This window comes from Hyla sarda, chromosome 2, assembly GCF_029499605.1.
Source record: "Hyla sarda isolate aHylSar1 chromosome 2, aHylSar1.hap1, whole genome shotgun sequence".
NCBI classification, from domain to species: Eukaryota; Metazoa; Chordata; class Amphibia; order Anura; family Hylidae; genus Hyla; species Hyla sarda.
In genome coordinates, this window is record NC_079190.1 from 10,293,358 (window position 1) to 10,315,866 (window position 22,509).

Sequence of the window (22,509 nt, forward strand, 5' to 3'; positions counted from 1 at the left end):
GGTGTCTGACAGATCTTTGGAACAGTGGGCTGCGCAAATTAAAAATTTTGTACAGCCCACTGTTCCAAAGATCTGACAGACACCAGTGGGGGTAAATGCTCACTGTACCCCTTGTTACATTCCTCAAGGGGTCTAGTTTCCAAAATAGTATGCCATGTGTTTTTTTTTTTTTGCTGTCCTTGCACCATAGGGGCTTCCTAAATGCGACATGCCCCCGAGCAAAATTTGCTCTCAAAAAGCCAAATATGACTCCTTCTCTTCTGAGCATTGTAGTTCGCCCGTAGTGCACTTCAGGTCAACTTATGGGGTACCTCCATACTCAGAAGAGATGGGGTTACAAATTTTGGGGGGTATTTTCTGCTATTAAACCTTGCAAAATGTGAAATTTGGGGGGAAACACACATTTTAGTGAAAGAAATTATATATTTTTTTTACATATGCAAAAGTCGTGAAACACCTGTGGGGTATTAAGGCTCACTTTATTCCTTGTTACGTTCCTCAAGGGGTCTAGTTTCCAAAATGGTATGCCATGTGGGGGGGGTTTGCTGTTCTGGCACCATAGGGGCTTCCTAAATGCAACATGCCCCCGAAAAACCATTTCAGAAAAACGTACGCTCCAAAATCCCCTTGTCGCTCCTTCGCTTCTGAGCCCTCTACTGCGCCCGCCGAACACTTTACATAGACATATGAGGTATGTGCTTACTCGAGAGAAATTGGGCTACAAATATAAGTATACATTTTCTCCTTTTACCCCTTGTAAAAATTCAAAAATTTGGTCTACAAGAACATGCGAGTGTAAAAAATGAAGATTGTGAATTTTCTCCTTCACTTTGCTGCTATTCCTGTGAAACACCTAAAGGGTTAAAATGCTGACTGAATGTAATTTTGAATACTTTGGTGGGTGCAGTTTTTATAATGGGGTCATTTGTGGGGTATTTCTAAGATGAAGACCCTTCAAATCCACTTCAAACCTGAACTGGTCCCTGAAAAATTGTGATTTTAGAAATTTTGTGAAAAATTTCAAAATTGCTGCTGAACTTTGAAGCCCTCTGGTGTCTTCCAAAAGTAAAAACTCGTCAATTTTATGATGCAAATATAAAGTAGACATATTGTATATGTGAATAAAAAAAAAAAATTATTTGGAATATCCATTTTCCTTACAAGCAGAGAGCTTCAAAGTTCGAAAAATGCAAAATTTTCAAATTTTTCATCAAATTTTGGGATTTTTCACCAAGAAAGGATGCAAGTTACCACAAAATTTTACCACTATGTTAAAGTAGAATATGTAACGAAAAAACAATCTCAGAATCAGAATGATAAGTAAAAGCATCAGAGTTATTAATGTTTAAAGTGACAGTGGTCAGATGTGCAAAAAATGGCCGGGTCCTAAGGTGTAAAATGGCTGGGTCCTTATGGGGTTAAAGGGGTACTCCCGTGGAAAAAAATTTTTTTTTAAATGAACTGGTGCTAGAAAGTTAAACAGATTTGTAAATTACTTCTATTACAAATTCTTTATCCTTCCAGTACTTATTAGCGGCTGTATACTACAGAGGAAATTATTTTCCTTTGCGATTTCTTTTCTGTCACGACCACAGTGCTCTCTGCTGACACCTCTGTCAATTTTAGGAACTGTCCAGAGCAGGATATGTTTGCCATGAGGATTTTCTCCTGCTCTGGACAGTTCCTGACATGGACAGAGGTGTCAGCAGAGAGCACTGTGGTCGTGACAGAAAAGAAATCGAAGAAAAAAAAAGATCTTCCTCTGTAGCATACAACTGCTAATAAGTACTGGAAGGATTAAGATTTTTTTAATAGAAGTAATTTACGAATCTGTTTAACTTTCTGACAACAATTGATTGAAAAAAAAAAAAAAAGTTTTTCACTGGAGTACCCCTTTAAGTCCTGCACCAGATATGGTAGAAGGGGGGGGGGGAGGCTCCTGCTGCAGCCAGTTGTCTTTAACAGACAAACATACAGCATTGGGGAGGAGGGGGGAACATGGCTTAACTCCTAGGAAGGATGTTCTGAGAAGGTTTGTTAGTTTTCTATGTTTAGTGTGCCTTTATGTTTCCTCTTCTGGGGAGGGGGGGTCCTTATACCTGCATTTCTTGTGTCTCCATCCCATCATCTTCCTCCATACATTCCTGTAAAGTGGGGGGGCTCGGGCAGCTTTCACAGGGTTCTGCAGGACTATGTCCACCTGTAGGGAAATGACAAACATGGAGCATAAATAAAAAAAAAAGGTGGAGAAACATGTGGTGCGGAGATCCTAGACATATGGAATACGATACAGGCTCATTAACACTAGCTCCTCCCACAAAATGGCTGATTCCGCCATTGCATTTCTGATAAATAAAAAAATCTCGCATTGAATATAGTAAATCTCATTTCGGTACTAAAAATGAATTCAGAAAATTTAATTTTAATAAGAGCCACTAGAGGGCACCCACAGGACATGAACTTCCTATGTAGTGCAGCTCACTTTACAGCTGTGCTGCACAGACTGAATTCTGGCAGAAGATTTCGAGGGGGAGTTTATTCAAATCTGTGCCTTGGCGCAAAATGGGGGCGTGATTTGGTGTGAAGGTGGCACGACAGCCCCACACATAAAATTAAAGAGGTATTCCGGCTTTATCCAAAGGATAGGGGATAAGATGTATGAATGCAGGGGTCCCGACGCTGGGACCCCCACGATCTCGGTGCAGCCCCCGGCATTCTGTGCCGGGCGCTGCCTCCAAGACGTGACTTCACGTCCACGTCCACTTGTGCCGTCAAGCCACACCCCCTCCATTCATGTCTATGGGAGGGGGCGTGACGGCGGTCACGCCCCCTCCCATAGACATGAATGGAGGGGGGCGTGGCGGGATGTTTCGGAGGCAGTGGCGCCACAGAATGCCCGGGGGCTGCATCAAGATCGCCAGGACCCCTGTGATTATACATCTTATCCCCTATCCTTTGGATAGGGGATAAGATGTATAAAGCTGAAATACCCCTTTAACTACCAATTATGTCTGTGCTGCCTGAGCCTAGATAAGCAGGACTTCACAACAGCAGAATCTGCGAATAGCACACAAACTCTCTTCTGTTCATTGTGTGCTATAAAAGAGAGCTCTCCCTGTAATGCACTGGTGTGATGCTGGGTGGGCAGGTTAGAAGGACTCAATAACTGCTGTGCTGTACTGCTGGAACCAAGATAGGCAAGAACACATCTATGACAAAAGCTAAGAAAGATATAAACACATACTCAGGTTGATTTAACAATAGTGCTTAAAGGGGTTCTCCGCCCCTAGACATCTTATCCCTTTTACAAAGTATAGTGAATAAGATGTCTGATCGCGGGGGTCCCGCCGCTGGGGACCCCCGCGATCTTGGCTACGGCACCCCGGACATCTGGTGCACGGAGCGAACTTCCGGATGACTGGTGATGTGGAAGCTTGTGACGTCACGGCCACGCCCCGCTCGTGAAGTCGCGGCCACGCCCCCTCAATGCAAGTCTATGGGAGGGGGCACGCCCCCTCCCATAGACTTTCATTGAGGGGCGTGGCGTCACGAGCGGGGGCGTGACCGTCATATCGTGTGTAGTCAGATTCTGCAGTCTGTTCCTGTGGATCATTTACAAACAGCAGAAGAAGGAGCGGAGGAACACGACTGCAGGATCAGACTACACAGGGCTTGTTTGTAGTCTGTTACCATGGAGACACATGGGTCTGCACAGGAGCTGTGTACAAAAATCAACAGATTTTAAATTATTATTTGCAAAACTGATCATTTTAGATTTATCGACGCAACTTAAAGTGATAGCGAGAGGAAACTGCCGCATGACGAAACTGTGATGGTGCGGTCTTATATGGCATTGTGTGAACGAGCGCCAGCGTATCCTGCAGTAGGGGGCGTATAATGTTATCTTACATGTCACCAACCTGTGGAGGGGGCATCAGTAATGGCGGCGGCCGGATCCACCTGGATGTTGTTATTCAGCTCTTTAGCTTCCTCTGCAGCATTAACCCCGTCACAGCCTGAGGGGGGGAAAGGACAAATGTAAAATTATCTATACTGTGTTTTCTCAGAATCTCCATGGCTGGAATATTGTTCTACTAATAATTCCTGAATAACCTGATATTACTAGAAGTATAATACAGGATATAACTCAGGATCAGTACAGGATAAGTAATGTAATGTATGTACACAGTGACCTCACCAGCAGAATAGTGAGTACAGCTCTGGAGTATAATACAGGATATAACTCAGGATCAGTACAGGATAAGTAATGTAATGTATGTACACAGTGACCTCACCAGCAGAATAGTGAGTGCAGCTCTGGGGTATAATACAGGCTATAACTCAGGATCAGTACAGGATAAGTAATGTAATGTATGTACACAGTGACCTCACCAGCAGAATAGTGAGTACAGCTCTGGAGTATAATACAGGATATAACTCAGGATCAGTACAGGATAAGTAATGTAATGTATGTACACAGTGACCTCACCAGCAGAATAGTGAGTACAGCTCTGGAGTATAATACAGGATATAACTCAGGATCAGTACAGGATAAGTAATGTAATGTATGTACACAGTGACCTCACCAGCAGAATAGTGAGTGCAGCTCTGGGGTATAATACAGGATATAACTCAGGATCAGTACAGGATAAGTGATGTAATGTATGTACACAGTGACCTCACCAGCAGAATAGTGAGTACAGCCCTGGAGTATAATACAGGATATAACTCAGGATCAGTACAGGATAAGTAATGTAATGTATGTACACAGTGACCTCACCAGCAGAATAGTGAGTACAGCCCTGGAGTATAATACAGGATATAACTCAGGATCAGTACAGGATAAGTAATGTAATGTATGTACACAGTGACCTCACCAGCAGAATAGTGAGTACAGCTCTGGAGTATAATACAGGATATAACTCAGGATCAGTACAGGATAAGTAATGTAATGTATGTACACAGTCACCTCCACCAGCAGAATAGTGAGTACAGCTCTGGAGTATAATACAGGATATAACTCAGGATCAGTACAGGATAAGTAATGTAATGTATGTACACAGTGAACTCACCAGCAGAATAGTGAGTACAGCTCTGGAGTATAATACAGGATATAACTCAGGATCAGTACAGGATAAGTAATGTAATGTATGTACACAGTGACCTCACCAGCAGAATAGTGAGTGCAGCTCTGGGGTATAATACAGGATATAACTCAGGATCAGTACAGGAGAAGTAATGTAATGTATGTACACAGTGACCTCACCAGCAGAATAGTGAGTACAGCTCTGGAGTATAATACAGGATATAACTCAGGATCAGTACAGGATAAGTAATGTAATGTATGTACACAGTGACCCCACCAGCAGAATAGTGAGTGCAGCTCTGGGGTATAATACAGGATATAACTCAGGATCAGTACAGGAGAAGTAATGTAATGTATGTACACAGTGACCTCACCAGCAGAATAGTGAGTGCAGCTCTGGAGTATAATACATGGTGAATACACCGTTTACATTGAATATCACATACCAGTAGATTGTTGTCTCTCTGACACCACATTCTTGTAACGTTCTTTATGTCCTTCCAGATATTCCCATTCCTCCATGGAGAAGAAGATGGCGACGTCCTCGCACCGCACCGGAACCTGAGACAATCAGAAGATAATTCAGTCAGATCACTAGTACAGTATAATCTCCCTTAGCGGACACCTCCCAATAGTGGGCAGTTTTTAATTCCCCGGCAGAGTCCCATAAGACTTAATGTATTTGCACCCTCCAAATAGGGGACAAAACACTCCCAATAGGGGACAAAACCGCTCCCAATAGGGGACAAAACACTCCCAATAGGGGACAAAAAAACGCCCAATAGGGGACAAAACACTCCCAATAGGGGACAAAAAGGAGATTTTTTACACTTACCGTAAAATCTTTTTCTCATTCAGCTCCATTGGGGGACACAGGAACCGTGGGTATATCTTGCTGCCACTAGAAGGCTGACACTAGGCATACAAAAAAAGAAGTCGGCCCCTCCCAGCAGGGTATACCCCACCTCCTGCCTTAGAGACACTCAGTTTTAGTCCTAAAGCAATAGGAGGAACCTAAAAAAAATACAGAGTCTAGAGGGCGCCCAGTCACAATAACGAAACAACCAACTGACAGGCGACCAACTCTCAGATCACAACTAACAAACACAGGGTGGGAGCTGTGTCCCCCAATGGAGCTTCTGAGAAAAAGATTTTACGGTAAGTGTAAAAAATCTCCTTTCCTCATTCAGTTCCATTGGGGGACACAGGAACCGTGGGACATACCAAAGCAGTCCCCGGGGGTGGGAAAACCATGTAACCCAGAAATCAAGCGGACGGCAGAGCCACCACTGCCTGCAAAACCTTACGCCCCCGAAAGAGGCATCGGCGGATGCAGAAGTGTGCACTTGGTAGAACTTGGTGAATGTGTGCACCGAAGACCAAGTAGCCGCCTTACACACCTGTAGGGCCGAAGCCCTGTTAAAGACCGCCCAAGAGGCCCCCACAGAGCGAGTGGAGTGAGCCGTAACCCGGAAGGGAGGATCCTTCCCCTTGGAACGGTATGCTTCAGAAATGGCGGACTGGATCCATCTGGAGATGGTGGCCTTAGAAGCCGGCAAACCCTTGCGTCGGCCCTCCGGAAGGACAAACAGCGACTCTGACCGTCGGAAAGAAGAGGTGGCCGAAAGATAAACTCGTAAAGCCCGTACCACATCCAGGTTGTGAAGAGAACGCTCTTTAGGATGAGACGGAGCAGGGCAGAAGGAAGGAAGAACGATATCCTCGTTCAGATGAAAGGACGAAACCACCTTCGGTTGAAATGAAGGAACCGGCCGAAGTACTGCCTTGTCTTGATGAAGAATCAGGAAGGGAGGTTAACAAGAAAGAGCTGCCAACTCCGACACCCGATGGATCGAGGTCACAGCTACCAAAAAGGCAACCTTCCAGGAAAGGAAACGGAGAGAAATATCTCGATAGGCTCAAACGGAACGGGTTGCAAGGCACTCAGGACCAAATTTAAGTCCCAAGGGGGAGTAGGAGACCTATAGGGAGGAATCTCATGAGCTACTCCTTGGAGGAAGGTGTGAACCGATGAGTCAGAAGCCAGAGGTCACTGAAAAAGAATAGACAGCGCCGACACTTGACCCTTGAGGGAACTAAGAGCCAGGCGCGTCTCAAAACCCGACTGCAGAAACGCCAGAAGGTTCGGCAGAGAAAACTGAACTGGGGAAAGAGAGCGGGCCTCACTCCACCGAAAATAAGCCCGCCAGGTCCTATGGTAGACCCTAGCCGAGGATGGCTTACGCGCCTTGAGCATAGTGCGAATAACCCTAGATGAGAAACCTTGAGCCTTCAATACCGCGGTTTCAACCGCCACGCCGTTAAACGCAGCGGCTGTGAATTGGGGCGGCAAAGAGGACCCTGAGACAGAAGATCGAGGCGATCTGGCAGGCGGAAGGGAACGTCCGCCACAAGCCGAACCACGTCGGCGTACCAAGATCGGCGGGTCAATCCAGGGCCACTAGGATGGCCGGTACGCCTTCCGCCTTGAGTTTCCTGAGCACTTGGAGAAGGAGGGGAATTGGCGGAAACAGGTACGGGAGAGTGAACCGATATGGAGGGAACCATGTGTTCCGCCCAGTTCAAAATCTTGGACATGGCGGCACTGCTGCGAGTGCACCCTTGGCGGTTGAGATACGCCACAGCCGTGGCGTTGTCTGACTGAATGCGAATCGGGCGACCCCGAAGAAGAGACTCCCAGTGTCGGCGTCAAAGGAATATCGCTCGGATCTCCAGGACATTGATTGGAAGCCTGGCTTCCCGAGGTGACCACCGGCCCTGGACCATTCGGTCCAGGAGGACACCCCCCCAACCGAGAAGGCTCGCATCCATCGTAAGAACCAGCCGGTTCAATGGTAGAAACGAGCGGCCGCTCTGAAGGAGGGGAGAGTGGAGCCACCAAAGAAGAGACTGGCGAGCTGGGGTGGGCAGACGGATCCGATGATCAAAGGACAGGGGGGATCCGTCCCACAGAGACCAAATAGCCCACTGAAGCGGATGGCAACGGAACTGTGCAAACGGAACCGCCGTTATGGCCGCCACCATTCTGCCCAGCACTGCCATGCATGCACAAATGGACACTGGATGCAGGCGTCTCAAGTGCCGAACTCCTAACAGCTGAGCACTCCGCTTGTCCGGAGAGAGGAAGATGCGCGCGCTCGCGGTATCGAACCAGAGTCCCAGAAAGACCAGAAGCTGGATAGGGTCAGCAGGGTGATGTGGAGACTCTCCTCCTTCTGGATCCGGGACGGGGCCTTGATAAGCAGGTCGTTCAGGTAAGGAAGGACAGACACCCCCCGGGACCTGAGAATGGCCATGACAGCCGCCAGGATCTTGGTAAAAACCCGGGGGGCAGTGGCCAGGCCGAAGGCAAGTGACCCTGCGGAACAGCAAAGTGTAGAAAACGTTGATGAGGAGGAAAAATCGGGATGTGAAGATACGCATCCCGAATGTCCACTGAAGACAAGAATTCGCCCTGATCCATGGATGCCACGATCGACCGTAGTGACTCCATACGGAAGTGTCGAAGGCGAAGATGCCGGTTGAGGAGTTTCATGTCCAAAATCGGATGGACTGAATCCTCCTTTTTGGGCCCCACGAAGAGGTTGGAATAGAAACCCCTGAAACGGTCTTGAGGTGGAACGGGCACAATAACACCCTGCTGCAGCAGAGTGCGAATGGCAGAATGAAAACCTGAGGCCAGAGCAGGTGAACGAGGAGGCCGGGATCGAAAAAAATGATCCCGGGGAAAAGAAGCGTACTCGATTAGGTAACCGTCGGAGAGGACGTTTCGAACCCAAGAGTCCTGGACTTGTGCCAACCAGACGTCCCAAAAAAGAAGTAAGCGACCGCCCACCAGAGACAGATTCCCAGGTGGGGGCAGGTTTACGGGTTCCTGATTTAGCGGGAAATCGGTTGGAACGATTATCCTGCTTCCAGAAGGACGAAGTTTGAAGGATGGGCCCTGCCTACCCTGCGAAGGGCTCGATTTTTCCTGGCGCCCCTGACCCAAGGGGCGAAAGGATCGAAAGGAGGTTGACTTACGAAAACCCCCACGAGCCGCAGTGCGGCGAGCCTTGTTCTGGGGAAGCAAAGAACTTTTACCTCCTGTAGCCTTAGAGATGATGTCATCTAGCCGTTTCCCAAAAAGGCAACCGCCAGAAAAGGCCATAGCCGTCATTTTCTGGAAGCCGAATCGGCGTTCCAAGCTTTGAGCCACATGGAGCGACGAATGGCGACCAGATTGCCAGACGCGACAGCCGCACAGCGAGCAGACTCCAACAAAACCGGGCATAAATATTCGCCTGCGTATGACACCTGACGAGCAATTTCAGCCAGAGCGTCCAGGGGGGCCCCGGACAACAGACCTTGACGGAGCTAAGAAGCCCACACCGCTAAGGCCTTCGCCAACCAAGTGGAAGAAAATGCCAGAAGCAGGGAGGATCCCACTGCTTCAAAAGCGTATTTTGCAAAATTCTCATCCCGCTTGTCCGCGGGATCCTTAAAGGAAGCGGCATCCGCCAACGGTAGAGTGGTGGATTTGGACAAACGGGAGACTGGGGGGTCCACAGATGGTGGAACAGTCCATTTAGAAATAAGGTCCCGAGGGAATGGACACAGAGTCTTTAACCTTTTAGTGCCTTGGAAGCGCTTCTCCGGAACTCACATGAATATGGAGGTGTACTTCCCTCCAAGAAGTTCTGTCCCCTCTTCACCAGAGCTGGGAAGGAAGGGTTAACGGACCATACTCTATGGAACCGTGCCCTTCAGTCGCAGGCGGGGAAACAGGCAGCGCCATGCTCCTGTCGCCCCTACCTAGAAAAGTAAAAAAGAAGAAAAATTCTAAACACTATCACTAGAAAATAAAAAAAGACCAGACCTGGAGCAACCCAAGCCCATGTTGCCTCCTATGACACTAAGCTAAAAACGGAGTGTCTCTAAGGCAAGATGTGGGGTATACCCTGCTGGGAGGGGCCGACTTCTTTTTTTGTATGCCTAGTGTCAGCCTCCTAGTGGCAGCAAGATATATGCACGGTTCCTGTGTCCCCCAATGGAGCTGAATGAGAAACACTCCCAATAGGGGACAAAACACTCCCAATAGGGGACAAAACACTCCCAATAGGGGACAAAACACTCCCAATAGGGGTCAAAACACTCCCAATAGGGGTCAAAACACTCCCAATAGGGGTCAAAACACTCCCAATAGGGGTCAAAACACTCCCAATAGGGGACAAAACACTCCCAATAGAGGACAAAACACTCCCAATAGGGGACAAAACACTCCCAATAGGGGACAAAACACTCCCAATAGGGGACAAAACACTCCCAATAGGGGACAAAACAATCCCAATAGAGGACAAAACACTCCCAATAGGAGGACAAAACACTCCCAATAGAGGACAAAACACTCCCAATAGGGGACAAAACACTCCCAATAGGGGACAAAACACACCCAATAGGGGACAAAACACTCCCAATAGGGGACAAAACACTCCCAATAGAGGACAAAACACTCCCAATAGGGGACAAAACACTCCCAATAGGGGACAAAACACACCCAATAGAGGACAAAACACTCCCAATAGGGGACAATACACTCCCAATAGAGGACAAAACACTCCCAATAGGGGACAAAACCCTCCCAATAGGGGACAAACACTCCCAATAGGGGACAAAACACACCCAATAGGGGACAAAACACTCCCAATAGGGGACAAAACACTCCCAATAGAGGACAAAACACTCCCAATAGGGGACAAAACACTCCCAATAGGGGACAAAACACACCCAATAGAGGACAAAACACTCCCAATAGGGGACAATACACTCCCAATAGAGGACAAAACACTCCCAATAGGAGGACAAAACACTCCCAATAGGGGACAAAACAATCCCAATAGAGGACAAAACACTCCCAATAGGGGACAAAACACTCCCAATAGGGGACAAAACAATCCCAATAGGGGACAAAACACTCCCAATAGGGGACAAAACAATCCCAATAGAGGACAAAACACTCCCAATAGGGGACAAAACCCTCCCAATAGGGGACAAAACCCTCCCAATAGGGGACAAAACACTCCCAATAGGGGACAAAACACTCCCAATAGGAGGACAAAACACTCCCAATAGGAGGACAAAAAACACTCCCAATAGGAGGACAAAAAACACTCCCAATAGGAGGACAAAACACTCCCAATAGGAGGACAAAACACTCCCAATAGGGGACAAAACACTCCCAATAGGGGACAAAACACTCCCAATAGGGGACAAAACACTCCCGATAGAGGGGACAAAACCCTCCCAATAGGGGACAAAACCCTCCCAATAGGGGACAAAACCCTCCCAATAGAGGACAAAACACATTCGGGAACAATCAGGCTTATGTGCCGGCCCTACCTTGTACACCGGGTCACCATCAGGGGGTACAGCCAATACCCCAGTAAGGAGCCCAAATTCCCACTGCAACCCCTGCAGCAGCCACAGCACAGAATCAGAAGACCCCTTTATCCCCCTGTGCCACTTCATAAAGAGGGGGGTGATGAACTTACATAGAGGGTAATAATGGGGGAATAGAATGGCACAGGGGGATCAAGGGGAAATGATGTGGCACGGGGGTAAGGGGGGGGGGATAATTTGGCACAAGGCATAAGGGGGGAATGAAATGATGGGGGAGGGGGTGATAAAAGGTGATTAAACAGCACTGGGAGATTCTACTGTAATGTTGCTTTTTATCATGTTTTATAGGTGATTACACTCTGGAGTGAGTACAGGACAGTATTCAGGCATTTAGAAAGGTTTTTGAGCCTTTTTTCCCCCAATAGGGGACATCTCTCAATAGGGGACATCTCTCAATAGGGGACATCTCTCAATAGGGGACATCTCTCAATAAGGGACATCTCTCAATAAGGGACATCTCTCAATAAGGGACATCTCTCAATAGGGGACATCTCTCAATAGGGGACACTTATTTATTCCCCGTGAGTGTCCGCTATTGGGAGATTCTACAGTATTAGCATAGTGCAGTCACCTCCTCCGCTGTACTGTGGGTGATCTCGATGGGTTTTGGGGTCACCTTGTCTGCTGTACTGTGGGTGGTCTCGTTGGGTTTTGAGGTCACCTCCCCCATACTGTGGGTGGTCTCGTTGGGTTTTGAGGTCACCTCCCCCATACTGTGGGTGGTCTCGCTGGGTTCTGGGGTCTCTTCCTCTGGGGTCTTCTCATGTGCTGGAGACTGACATGGACTCTCCTTGCAGGGACTCTGATCCTTGGTCGATTCCTCTGATAAACATGCCTGGCAGTCGTCTGAGGTCTGGTTGTTCTTTTTTTTACTGAGGACAAAATCCTGTATGGAAATAAATCTGCTGTCAGATCAGTCTGAATGAGTTAAGGGGTCCTGGTCTGCAGTCTGAATGAGTTTAGGGGTCTGGTCTGGAGCATGAATTTATCTTTGAGGTCTCAATTAATTAAAGGGGTACTCCACTGGCCAGATTTCGGAACTAAATGTTCTGAATGCTGTTTTTGCGCTGCGGGGGTCGGCCACGCCCCCCCGTGACATCACAGTCACGCATCTCAATGCAAGTCTATGGGAGGGGGCACGCCCCCTCCCATAGACTTACATTGAGGGGGCGTGGCTGTGACGTCACGACAGGTGTGGCTGACCTCGGCAGCGCGAAAAACAGCGTTCGGAACATTTAGTTCCAAATGCTGACCAGTGGAGTACCCCTTTAAGGTGTCTGGAGTAGGAATACATCTTTGACATCCGGTCTGGGGGTCTAAATTAATTTAGGGGTCTGGTCAGGGGTCAAGTCCTGGAAAAAAAAAAAGTGTGGGAACTCTTCCACTAAAGGGCTGGTCCTGCAGGACTCCTACTAATGGGAATGGTGTTCCTGCTGTGAAAAAAGCGCAGGAACTCAGTTCCAACACGTTCCTGCAGGACTTGAGCCCCAGGTCTGGTCTGGAATAGGAATATATTTTTAAGGTCTGGTCTGAGGTCTAAATTAGTTAAGGGGTCTGAGGTATATATATATATATATATATATATATATATATATATATATATATATATATATTTATTTATTTTTTTTAAGGTCTGATCTGGAGTAGAAATATATCTCTGAGGTCTGGTCTGGTCTCTGAATAAGTTTAGGGGTCTGGTCTGGGGTATGAATATATCTCTGAGGTCTGGTCTGGGGTCTGAATAATTTAGGGGTCTGGTCTGGAGTATGAATATATCTCTGGGGTCTGGTCTGGGGTCTGAATATATCTCTGGGGTCTGGTCTGGGGTCTGAATATATCTCTGGGGTCTGGTCTGGGGTCTGAATAATTTAGGGGTCTGGTCTGGGGTATGAATATATCTCTGAGGTCTGGTCTGGGGTCTGAATAATTTAGGGGTCTGGTCTGGGGTATGAATATATCTCTGGGGTCTGGTCTGGGGTCTGAATAATTTAGGGGTCTGGTCTGGGGTATGAATATATCTCTGAGGTCTGGTCTGGGGTCTGAATAATTTAGGGGTCTGGTCTGGGGTATGAATATATCTCTGAGGTCTGGTCTGGGGTCTGAATAATTTAGGGGTCTGGTCTGGGGTATGAATATATCTCTGGGGTCTGGTCTGGGGTCTGAATATATCTCTGGGGTCTGGTCTGGGGTCTGAATAATTTAGGAGTCTGGTCTGGGGTATGAATATATCTCTGAGGTCTGGTCTGGGGTCTGAATAATTTAGGGGTCTGGTCTGGGGTATGAATATATCTCTGGGGTCTGAATAATTTAGGGGTCTGGTCTGGGGTATGAATATATCTCTGGCGTCTGGTCTGGGGTATGAATATATCTCTGGGGTCTGGTCTGCGGTCTGAATAATTTAGGGGTCTGGTCTGGGGTAAGAATATATCTCTGTGGTCTGGTCTGGGGTCTGAATAATTTAGGGGTATGGTCTGGGGTATGAATATATCTCTGAGGTCTAGTCTGGGGTATGAATATATCTCTGGGGTTTGGCCTGCAGTCTGAATAATTTAGGGGTCTGGTCTGGGGTATGAATATATCTCTGGGGTCTGGTCTGAATAATTTAGGGGTCTGGTCTGGGGTATGAATATATCTCTGGGGTCTGGTCTGGGGTATGAATATATCTCTGAGGTCTGGTCTGCGGTCTGAATAATTTAGGGGTCTGGTCTGGGGTATGAATATATCTCTGGGGTCTGGTCTGAATAATTTAGGGGTCTGGTCTGGGGTATGAATATATCTCTGGGGTCTGGTGTGGGGTATGAATATATCTCTGAGGTCTGGTCTGCGGTCTGAATAATTTAGGGGTCTGGTCTGGGGTATGAATATATCTCTGGGGTCTGGTCTGTGGTCTGAATAATTTAGGGGTCTGGTCTGGGGTATGAATATATCTCTGGGGTCTGGTCTGTGGTCTGAATAATTTAGGGGTCTGGTCTGGGGTATGAATATATCTCTGGGGTCGGGTCTGGGGTCTGAATAATTTAGGGGTCTGGTCTGGGGTATGAATATATCTCTGGGGTCTGAATAATTTAGGGGTCTGGTCTGGGGTATGAATATATTTTTAAGGTCTGGTCTGAGGTCTAAATTAGTTAAGGGGTCTGAGGTATATATATATTTTTTTTTTTTTTTTAAGGTCTGATCTGGAGTAGAAATATATCTCTGAGGTCTGGTCTGGTCTCTGAATAAGTTTAGGGGTCTGGTCTGGGGTATGAATATATCTCTGAGGTCTGGTCTGGGGTCTGAATAATTTAGGGGTCTGGTCTGGGGTATGAATATATCTCTGGGGTCTGGTCTGGGGTCTGAATATATCTCTGGGGTCTGGTCTGGGGTCTGAATAATTTAGAGGTCTGGTCTGGGGTATGAATATATCTCTTGGGTCTGGTCTGGGGTATGAATATATCTCTGAGGTCTGGTCTGGGGTCTGAATAATTTAGGGGTCTGGTCTGGGGTATGAATATATCTCTGGGGTCTGAATAATTTAGGGGTCTGGTCTGGGGTATGAATATATCTCTGGGGTCTGGTCTGGGGTCTGAATAATTTAGGGGTCTGGTCTGGGGTATGAATATATCTCTGGGGTCTGAATAATTTAGGGGTCTGGTCTGGGGTATGAATATATTTTTAAGGTCTGGTCTGAGGTCTAAATTAGTTAAGGGGTCTGAGGTATATATATATTTTTTTTTTTTTTTTAAGGTCTGATCTGGAGTAGAAATATATCTCTGAGGTCTGGTCTGGTCTCTGAATAAGTTTAGGGGTCTGGTCTGGGGTATGAATATATCTCTGAGGTCTGGTCTGGGGTCTGAATAATTTAGGGGTCTGGTCTGGGGTATGAATATATCTCTGGGGTCTGGTCTGGGGTCTGAATATATCTCTGGGGTCTGGTCTGGGGTCTGAATAATTTAGAGGTCTGGTCTGGGGTATGAATATATCTCTTGGGTCTGGTCTGGGGTATGAATATATCTCTGAGGTCTGGTCTGGGGTCTGAATAATTTAGGGGTCTGGTCTGGGGTATGAATATATCTCTGGGGTCTGAATAATTTAGGGGTCTGGTCTGGGGTATGAATATATCTCTGGGGTCTGGTCTGGGGTATGAATATATCTCTGGGGTCTGGTCTGCGGTCTGAATAATTTAGGGGTCTGGTCTGGGGTATGAATATATCTCTGGGGTCTGGTCTGCGGTCTGAATAATTTAGGGGTCTGGTCTGGGGTATGAATATATCTCTGGGGTCTGGTCTGAATAATTTAGGGGTCTGGTCTGGGGTATGAATATATCTCTGGGGTCTGGTCTGCGGTCTGAATAATTTAGGGGTCTGGTCTGGGGTATGAATATATCTCTGGGGTCTGGTCTGAATAATTTAGGGGTCTGGTCTGGGGTATGAATATATTTCTGGGGTCTGGTCTGCGGTCTGAATAATTTAGGGGTCTGGTCTGGGGTATGAATATATCTCTGGGGTCTGGTCTGCGGTCTGAATAATTTAGGGGTCTGGTCTGGGGTATGAATATATTTCTGGGGTCTGGTCTGCGGTCTGAATAATTTAGGGGTCTGGTCTGGGGTATGAATATATCTCTGGGGTCTGGTCTGGGGTCTGAATAATTTAGGGGTCTGGTCTGGGGTATGAATATATCTCTGAGGTCTGGTCTGGGGTCTGAATAATTTAGGGGTCTGGTCTGGGGTATGAATATATCTCTGGGGTCTGGTCTGGGGTCTGAATAATTTAGGGGTCTGGTCTGGGGTATGAATATATCTCTGAGGTCTGGTCTGGGGTCTGAATAATTTAGGGGTCTGGTCTGGGGTATGAATATATCTCTGAGGTCTGGTCTGGGGTCTGAATAATTTAGGGGTCTGGTCTGGGGTATGAATATATCTCTGGGGTCTGGTCTGGGGTCTGAATATATCTCTGGGGTCTGGTCTGGGGTATGAATATATCTCTGGGGTCTGGTCTGAATAATTTAGGGGTCTGGTCTGGGGTATGAATATATCTCTGGGGTCTGGTCTGCGGTCTGAATAATTTAGGGGTCTGGTCTGGGGTATGAATATATCTCTGGGGTCTGGTCTGCGGTCTAAATAATTTAGGGGTCTGGTCTGGGGTATGAATATATCTCTGGGGTCTCGTCTGTTTTTCCTACAAACCAACAATAAATCTTGATATAAGCCGCTGTGTAAAAAACCATAACAAGGTGACATCATTACATCTGGTTTTCAGCTCAGACCACAGACTAGAACAGCACTTAACCAGGAAACCAGCAGAACAGTGAGCGCAGCTGTGGAGGTGTCTGGAGGATAAGAGGCGCCCTCACCTCTCCGGTCAGCAGGAAGATGATCTCCAGGGTGAGGCTCAGGATCTTCTCCGTCACCTCCATCTTGTCTTTACTCATCATCAGAGAACGGTGTAAGAACTCTGAGATCCCTCCGCGCTCCTTACAGATGTGCATGATCCTGGGAGAAATAGGAAATATACACAGTACAACTTCTACTGACCGCAGATACATCAGCACACAGTACAACTTCTACTGACCTCAGATACATCAGTGCACAGTACAACTTCTACTGACATCACATAGATCAGCGCACAGTACAACTTCTACTGACCTCAAATACATCAGCACACAGTACTACTTCTGCTGACCTCAGATACATCAGTGCACAGTACAACTTCTACAGACCTCAAATAAATCAGTGCACAGTACAACTCCTACTGACCTCAGATACATCAGCCCACAGTACAACTTCTGCTGACCTCAGATACATCAGTGCACAGTACAACTTCTACAGGCATTAGCAAAATCAGTGCACAGTACAACTTCTACTGACCTCAGATACATCAGCACACAGTACAACTTCTACTGACCTCAGATACATCAGCGCACAGTACAACTTCTACTGATCTAAGATACATCAGCGCACAGTACAACTTCTACTGATCTAAGATACATCAGCGCACAGTACAACTTCTACTGATCTAAGATACATCAGCACACAGTACAACTTCTACTGATCTAAGATACATCAGCACACAGTACAACTTCTACTGATCTAAGATACATCAGTACACAGTACAACTTCTACTGACCTCAGATACATCAGCACACAGTACAACTTCTACTGACCTCAGATACATCAGCACACAGTACAACTTCTACTGACCTCAGATACATCAGCGCACAGTACAACTTCTACTGACCTCAGATACATCAGCGCACAGTACAACTTCTACTGACCTCAGATACATCAGCGCACAGTACAACTTCTACTGACCTCAGATACATCAGCGCACAGTACAACTTCTACTGACCTCAGATACATCAGCGCACAGTACAACTTCTACTGACCTCAGATACATCAGCCCACAGTACAACTTCTACTGATCTAAGATACATCAGCCCACAGTACAACTTCTACTGACCTCAGATACATCAGCCCACAGTACAACTTCTACTGACCTCAGATACATCAGCACACAGTACAACTTCTACTGACCTCAGATACATCAGCACACAGCACAACTTCTACTGACCTCAGATACATCAGTGCACAGTACAACTTCTAATGACCTCAGATACATCAGCCCACAGTACAACTTCTACTGACCTCATATAAATCAGTGCACAGTACAACTCCTACTGACCTCAGATACATCAGCCCACAGTACAACTTCCACTGACCTCAGATAAATCATGGCACAGTACTACATCTACTGACCTCAGATACATCAGCCCACAGTACAACTTCTACTGACCTCAGATACATCAGCCCACAGTACAACTTCTACTGACATCACATAGATCAGCACACAGTACAACTTCTACTGACCGCAGATACATCAGCGCACAGTACAACTTCTACAGACCTCAGATACATCAGCACACAGTACAACTTCTACTGACCTCAGATACATCAGCGCACAGTACAACTTCTACTGACCTCAGGTACATCAGCCCACAGTACAACTTCTACTGACCTCAGATACATCAGCGCACAGTACAACTTCTACTGACCTCAGATACATCAGTGCACAGTACTACTTCTACTGACCTCAGATACATCAGTGCACGGTACAACTTCCACTGACCTCAGATAAATCAGTGCACAGTATAACTCCTACTGACCTCAGATAGATCAGCGCACAGTAAAACTTCTACTGACCTCAGCTAAATCAGGGCACAGTACAACTTCTACTGACCTCAGATACATCAGCGCACAGTACAACTTCTACTGACCTCAATTAGATCAGAGCACAGTACAACTTCTACAGACATCACATAGATGAGAACAGTACAACTTCTACTGACCTCAGATACATCAGGGCCCAGTACTACTTCTACTGACCTCAGATGAATCAGTGCACAGTACTACTTCTATAGACATTAGAAAGATCAGGGCACAGTACTACTTCTATAGACATCAGATAGATCAGGGCACAGTACTACTTCTATAGACATCAGATAGATCAGGGCACAGTACTACTTCTACAGACATCAGAAAGATCAGGGCACAGTACTACTTCTATAGACATTAGATAGATCAGTGCACAGTACTACTTCTATAGACATCAGATAGATCAGGGCACAGTACTACTTCTATAGACATTAGATAGATCAGGGCACAGTACTACTTCTACAGACATCAGATAGATCAGTGCACAGTACTACTTCTATATAACTGTCCTGGTATCTCCAGGGATATACAAACAATTATGGGGGATCACTTTGGGTGACACTTATGGGGGATCTGGGAGTCAGGAGGGTGTGGTCAGGGTACAGAAGGGCGGGGCCTGCAGTACATGTATTAGAGCCATGTTCACACGGATGACTGTGCACATATTGCGGATTATATGGATGATCTGTTGGATTATTATTACTGGGGTCCCGGGTGATCTATACTGGGGGGGGGTCTATGGAGTCTCTATATACACTCCCAGCCATGTAACCCACCAACAACATGGCGTCCGGTTTACCCCCGCAGTGACGACACTTACCGGCCGGGCTCTAGAGTCACACGGAGAGAGTCGCGGTCAGGAGTAGACAGCGGCCGAGGCTACGGGAAGAATATTCGTGTTGTCAACGAGATGTTGTGTCATGTGATCCCGATGTCATCACTGAGCGACCACAACATCCTTCCGTACAGTGAGACCAGCGCAGGTTCCGCTGCTGCCGTGTCACGTGATCTGTACGTCATCACTGCGCGCCGACTCCGGGGAATATTCCGTACGAGAACACTTATTTCTGTGCAGGGTAATGCACAGTACCACTTCCACCCAAAGCCTATAGAATAATAATACACAGCACAACCTCCACCCCATAGCCTATATAAATGCACAGTATAACTTCCTGTCAGCTAATGTGAATGTACAGTACAACTTCCACCTAGGATTGCCACCTTTCTTGCACATTTTTTTTTTAACTGGCCATGCTAATTTGCATAGTTAATTATATATGCGTGACGTCACAGGATGCATATATGGGGGGATTTTGTCCTATTCTGACCCCTATAACTTTTTATTTCTCCTTATACGTACGAGTTTGTTACTAACTACAACTCCCAGCATGCCCTGATACAGCCTGTGGCTCAGCAGCTGCCCTAAACGAAAACTACAACTCCCAGCATGTTGAATTATTTAATATATAGTATAGGTCAGTGTTTCCCAGCAAGGGGTGCCTCCAGCTGTTACAAAACCACAACTCCCAGCATGTTGAACTATGCTGCTCTGGACAGTTCCTGACACGGACAGAGGTGTCAGCAGAGAGCACTGTGGACTAGACAAAAAAGAAATTCAAAAAGAAAAGAATTTCCTCTGTAGAATACAGCTGCTAAAAAGTACTGGAAGGGTAAAGATTTTTTAATACAAGGAATTTACAAATCTGTTTAACTTTCTGGCACCAGTTATTAATAATAATAAAAAAAAAAAAAATTCCACCGGAGTACCCCTTTAACCTGGGACAAGAGATCTGGCCTGTACATATTGACCTGAAGAAGTTTAAAGGGGTACTCCGCCCCTAGACATCTTATCCAAGACATCTGGTGCATGAAGCGAACTTCGCTCCTTGTCGGATGGCTGGCAATGTGAGGCGGAGGCTTGTGAAGTCACGGTCACACCCGCTCATGACGTCACGGCCATGCCCCCTCAATGCAAGTCTATGGAAGGGGGCGTGACGGCTGTCACGCCCCCTCCCATAGACTTGCATTGAGGGGGCGTGGCCGTGATGTCGTGAGCGGGGGTGACGGTACGAGCCTCCGGCTGGTGCAGCAGGGAGATCACGGGGGTCCCCAGCAGCGGGAACCCACAATCAGACATAAGATGAGATGTTTAGGGACAGAGTACCCCTTTAACCCCTTAACGACAATGGGCGTAAATGTACGTCATGGTGACGTGGTACTTAACGCACCGTGACGTACATTTACGCTCCGACATGATCGTGACCACTGCAGCGGTGCTCACGTCATGCGCGGCAGGTCCCGGCTGCTATCAGCAATCAGGGACCCGCTGGTAATGGCGGACGTCTGCGATCGCGCGGATGTCTGCCATTAACCCCTCTGATGCCGTGATCAATACAGATCACGGCATTGCAGTACTTTGAATGGATTATCGGATCGCCCCCAGCGCTGCAGCTGGAATCTGATCATCCAGCATGGCGGCCGGAGGTCCCCTCACCTGGCTCCGGCCGTCTCCCGGGGTCTTCTGCTCTGGTCTGAGATCGAGCAGACCAAAGCAGATGATCACCGATAATACTGATCAGTGCTGTGTCCTATTCATAGCACTGCACAGTATTAGCAATCAAATGATTGCTATAGATAGTCCCCTATGGGGACAGAAAAAGTGTCAACAAAAAAAAGTAAAAAAAAAAAAATAGTGAAACATCCCCTCCCCCAATGAAAAAGTAAAACGTCTGTTTTTCCCATTTTACCCCCAAAAAAGCGTAAAAAAAATAATTTATATACATATTTGGTATCACCGCGTGCATAAAAGTCTGAACTATTAAAATATATTGTTAATCATCCCTTACGGTGAACGGCGTAAACGTAAATGTTTTTTTTTTTTAAGTCCAAAATTGCTGCTTTTTTGTCACATTTTATTCCCAAAAATTTTTTTTATAAAAAATGTATAAAAAGTAAAACCTAAGCAAAAGTGATACTGATAAAAACTGCAGATCATGGTGCAAAATATGAGCCCACATACCGCCACATATACGGAAAAATTTGAAAGTTATAGGTGGTCAAAATAGGGTAATTTCAAACATACGGTACTAATTTTGTTAAAATGGTTTGAGATTTGTTTTTAAGCGGTACAATTATAGAAAAGCAGATAACATGGGGATCATTTTAATCTTATTGATCCACAGAATAAAGAAAACGTGTTATTTTACCAGAAAGTGTATAGCGTGAAAACAAAACCCTCCAAAACTTTCTAAATTGCGGTTTTCTTTTCACTTTTCCCACATAAATAATATTTGTTTGGTTGCGCCGTACATTTTATGGTAAAATAAGTGATGTCATTACAAAGTACAATTGGTGACGCAAAAAACAAGCCCTCATACGGGTCTGTGAATGGAAATATATGAGAGTTATGATTTTTAGAAGGCGAGGAGGAAAAAACAAAAATGCAAAAATAAAATTGGTCTGGTCCTTAAGGGGTTAAGTTGTTCTATGTTTCTATGATAACAAGTTGGAGTAAGCAACCAAGGGTGGTCAGGTAATCTTGAAGCAGGTAGAAGTGTTGTGGTCAGGTGGTCCTGTGGGGGGGGGGGGTAGATTTATCAAAACCTGTGTAGAGGAAGAGCGGTGCAGTTGCCCTTAGCAACCAATCAGATCGCTGCTTTCCTTTTTCTACAGGCCTCTTTAAAAATGAAAGAAGCGATCTGATTGGTTGCCATGGGCAACTGCAACACTCTTTCTCTGCACAGGTTTTCATAAATCTCCCCTGTGGAGTTTCAGG

The 22,509-nt window shown here is 46.4% G+C and overlaps 1 protein-coding gene across 1 annotated transcript in view; it reads right to left on the minus strand.

The window, feature by feature from the left end:
* Positions 1-19,534, minus strand: part of LOC130358221 (zinc finger protein 197-like) — a 32,028-nt gene extending 12,494 nt beyond the window's left edge. The window contains exons 1-6 of the mRNA XM_056561136.1: positions 19,511-19,534; positions 16,877-17,015; positions 12,117-12,431; positions 5,533-5,647; positions 3,921-4,016; positions 2,100-2,200 (exon numbers count right to left, since the gene is read on the minus strand). Coding sequence (XP_056417111.1) covers positions 2,100-2,200; positions 3,921-4,016; positions 5,533-5,647; positions 12,117-12,431; positions 16,877-17,011 — 762 coding nt within the window. The 5' untranslated portion in view covers positions 17,012-17,015; positions 19,511-19,534. The remainder of the gene's footprint in view (positions 1-2,099; positions 2,201-3,920; positions 4,017-5,532; positions 5,648-12,116; positions 12,432-16,876; positions 17,016-19,510) is intronic.
* Between the last annotated feature and the right edge of the window lie 2,975 nt (positions 19,535-22,509).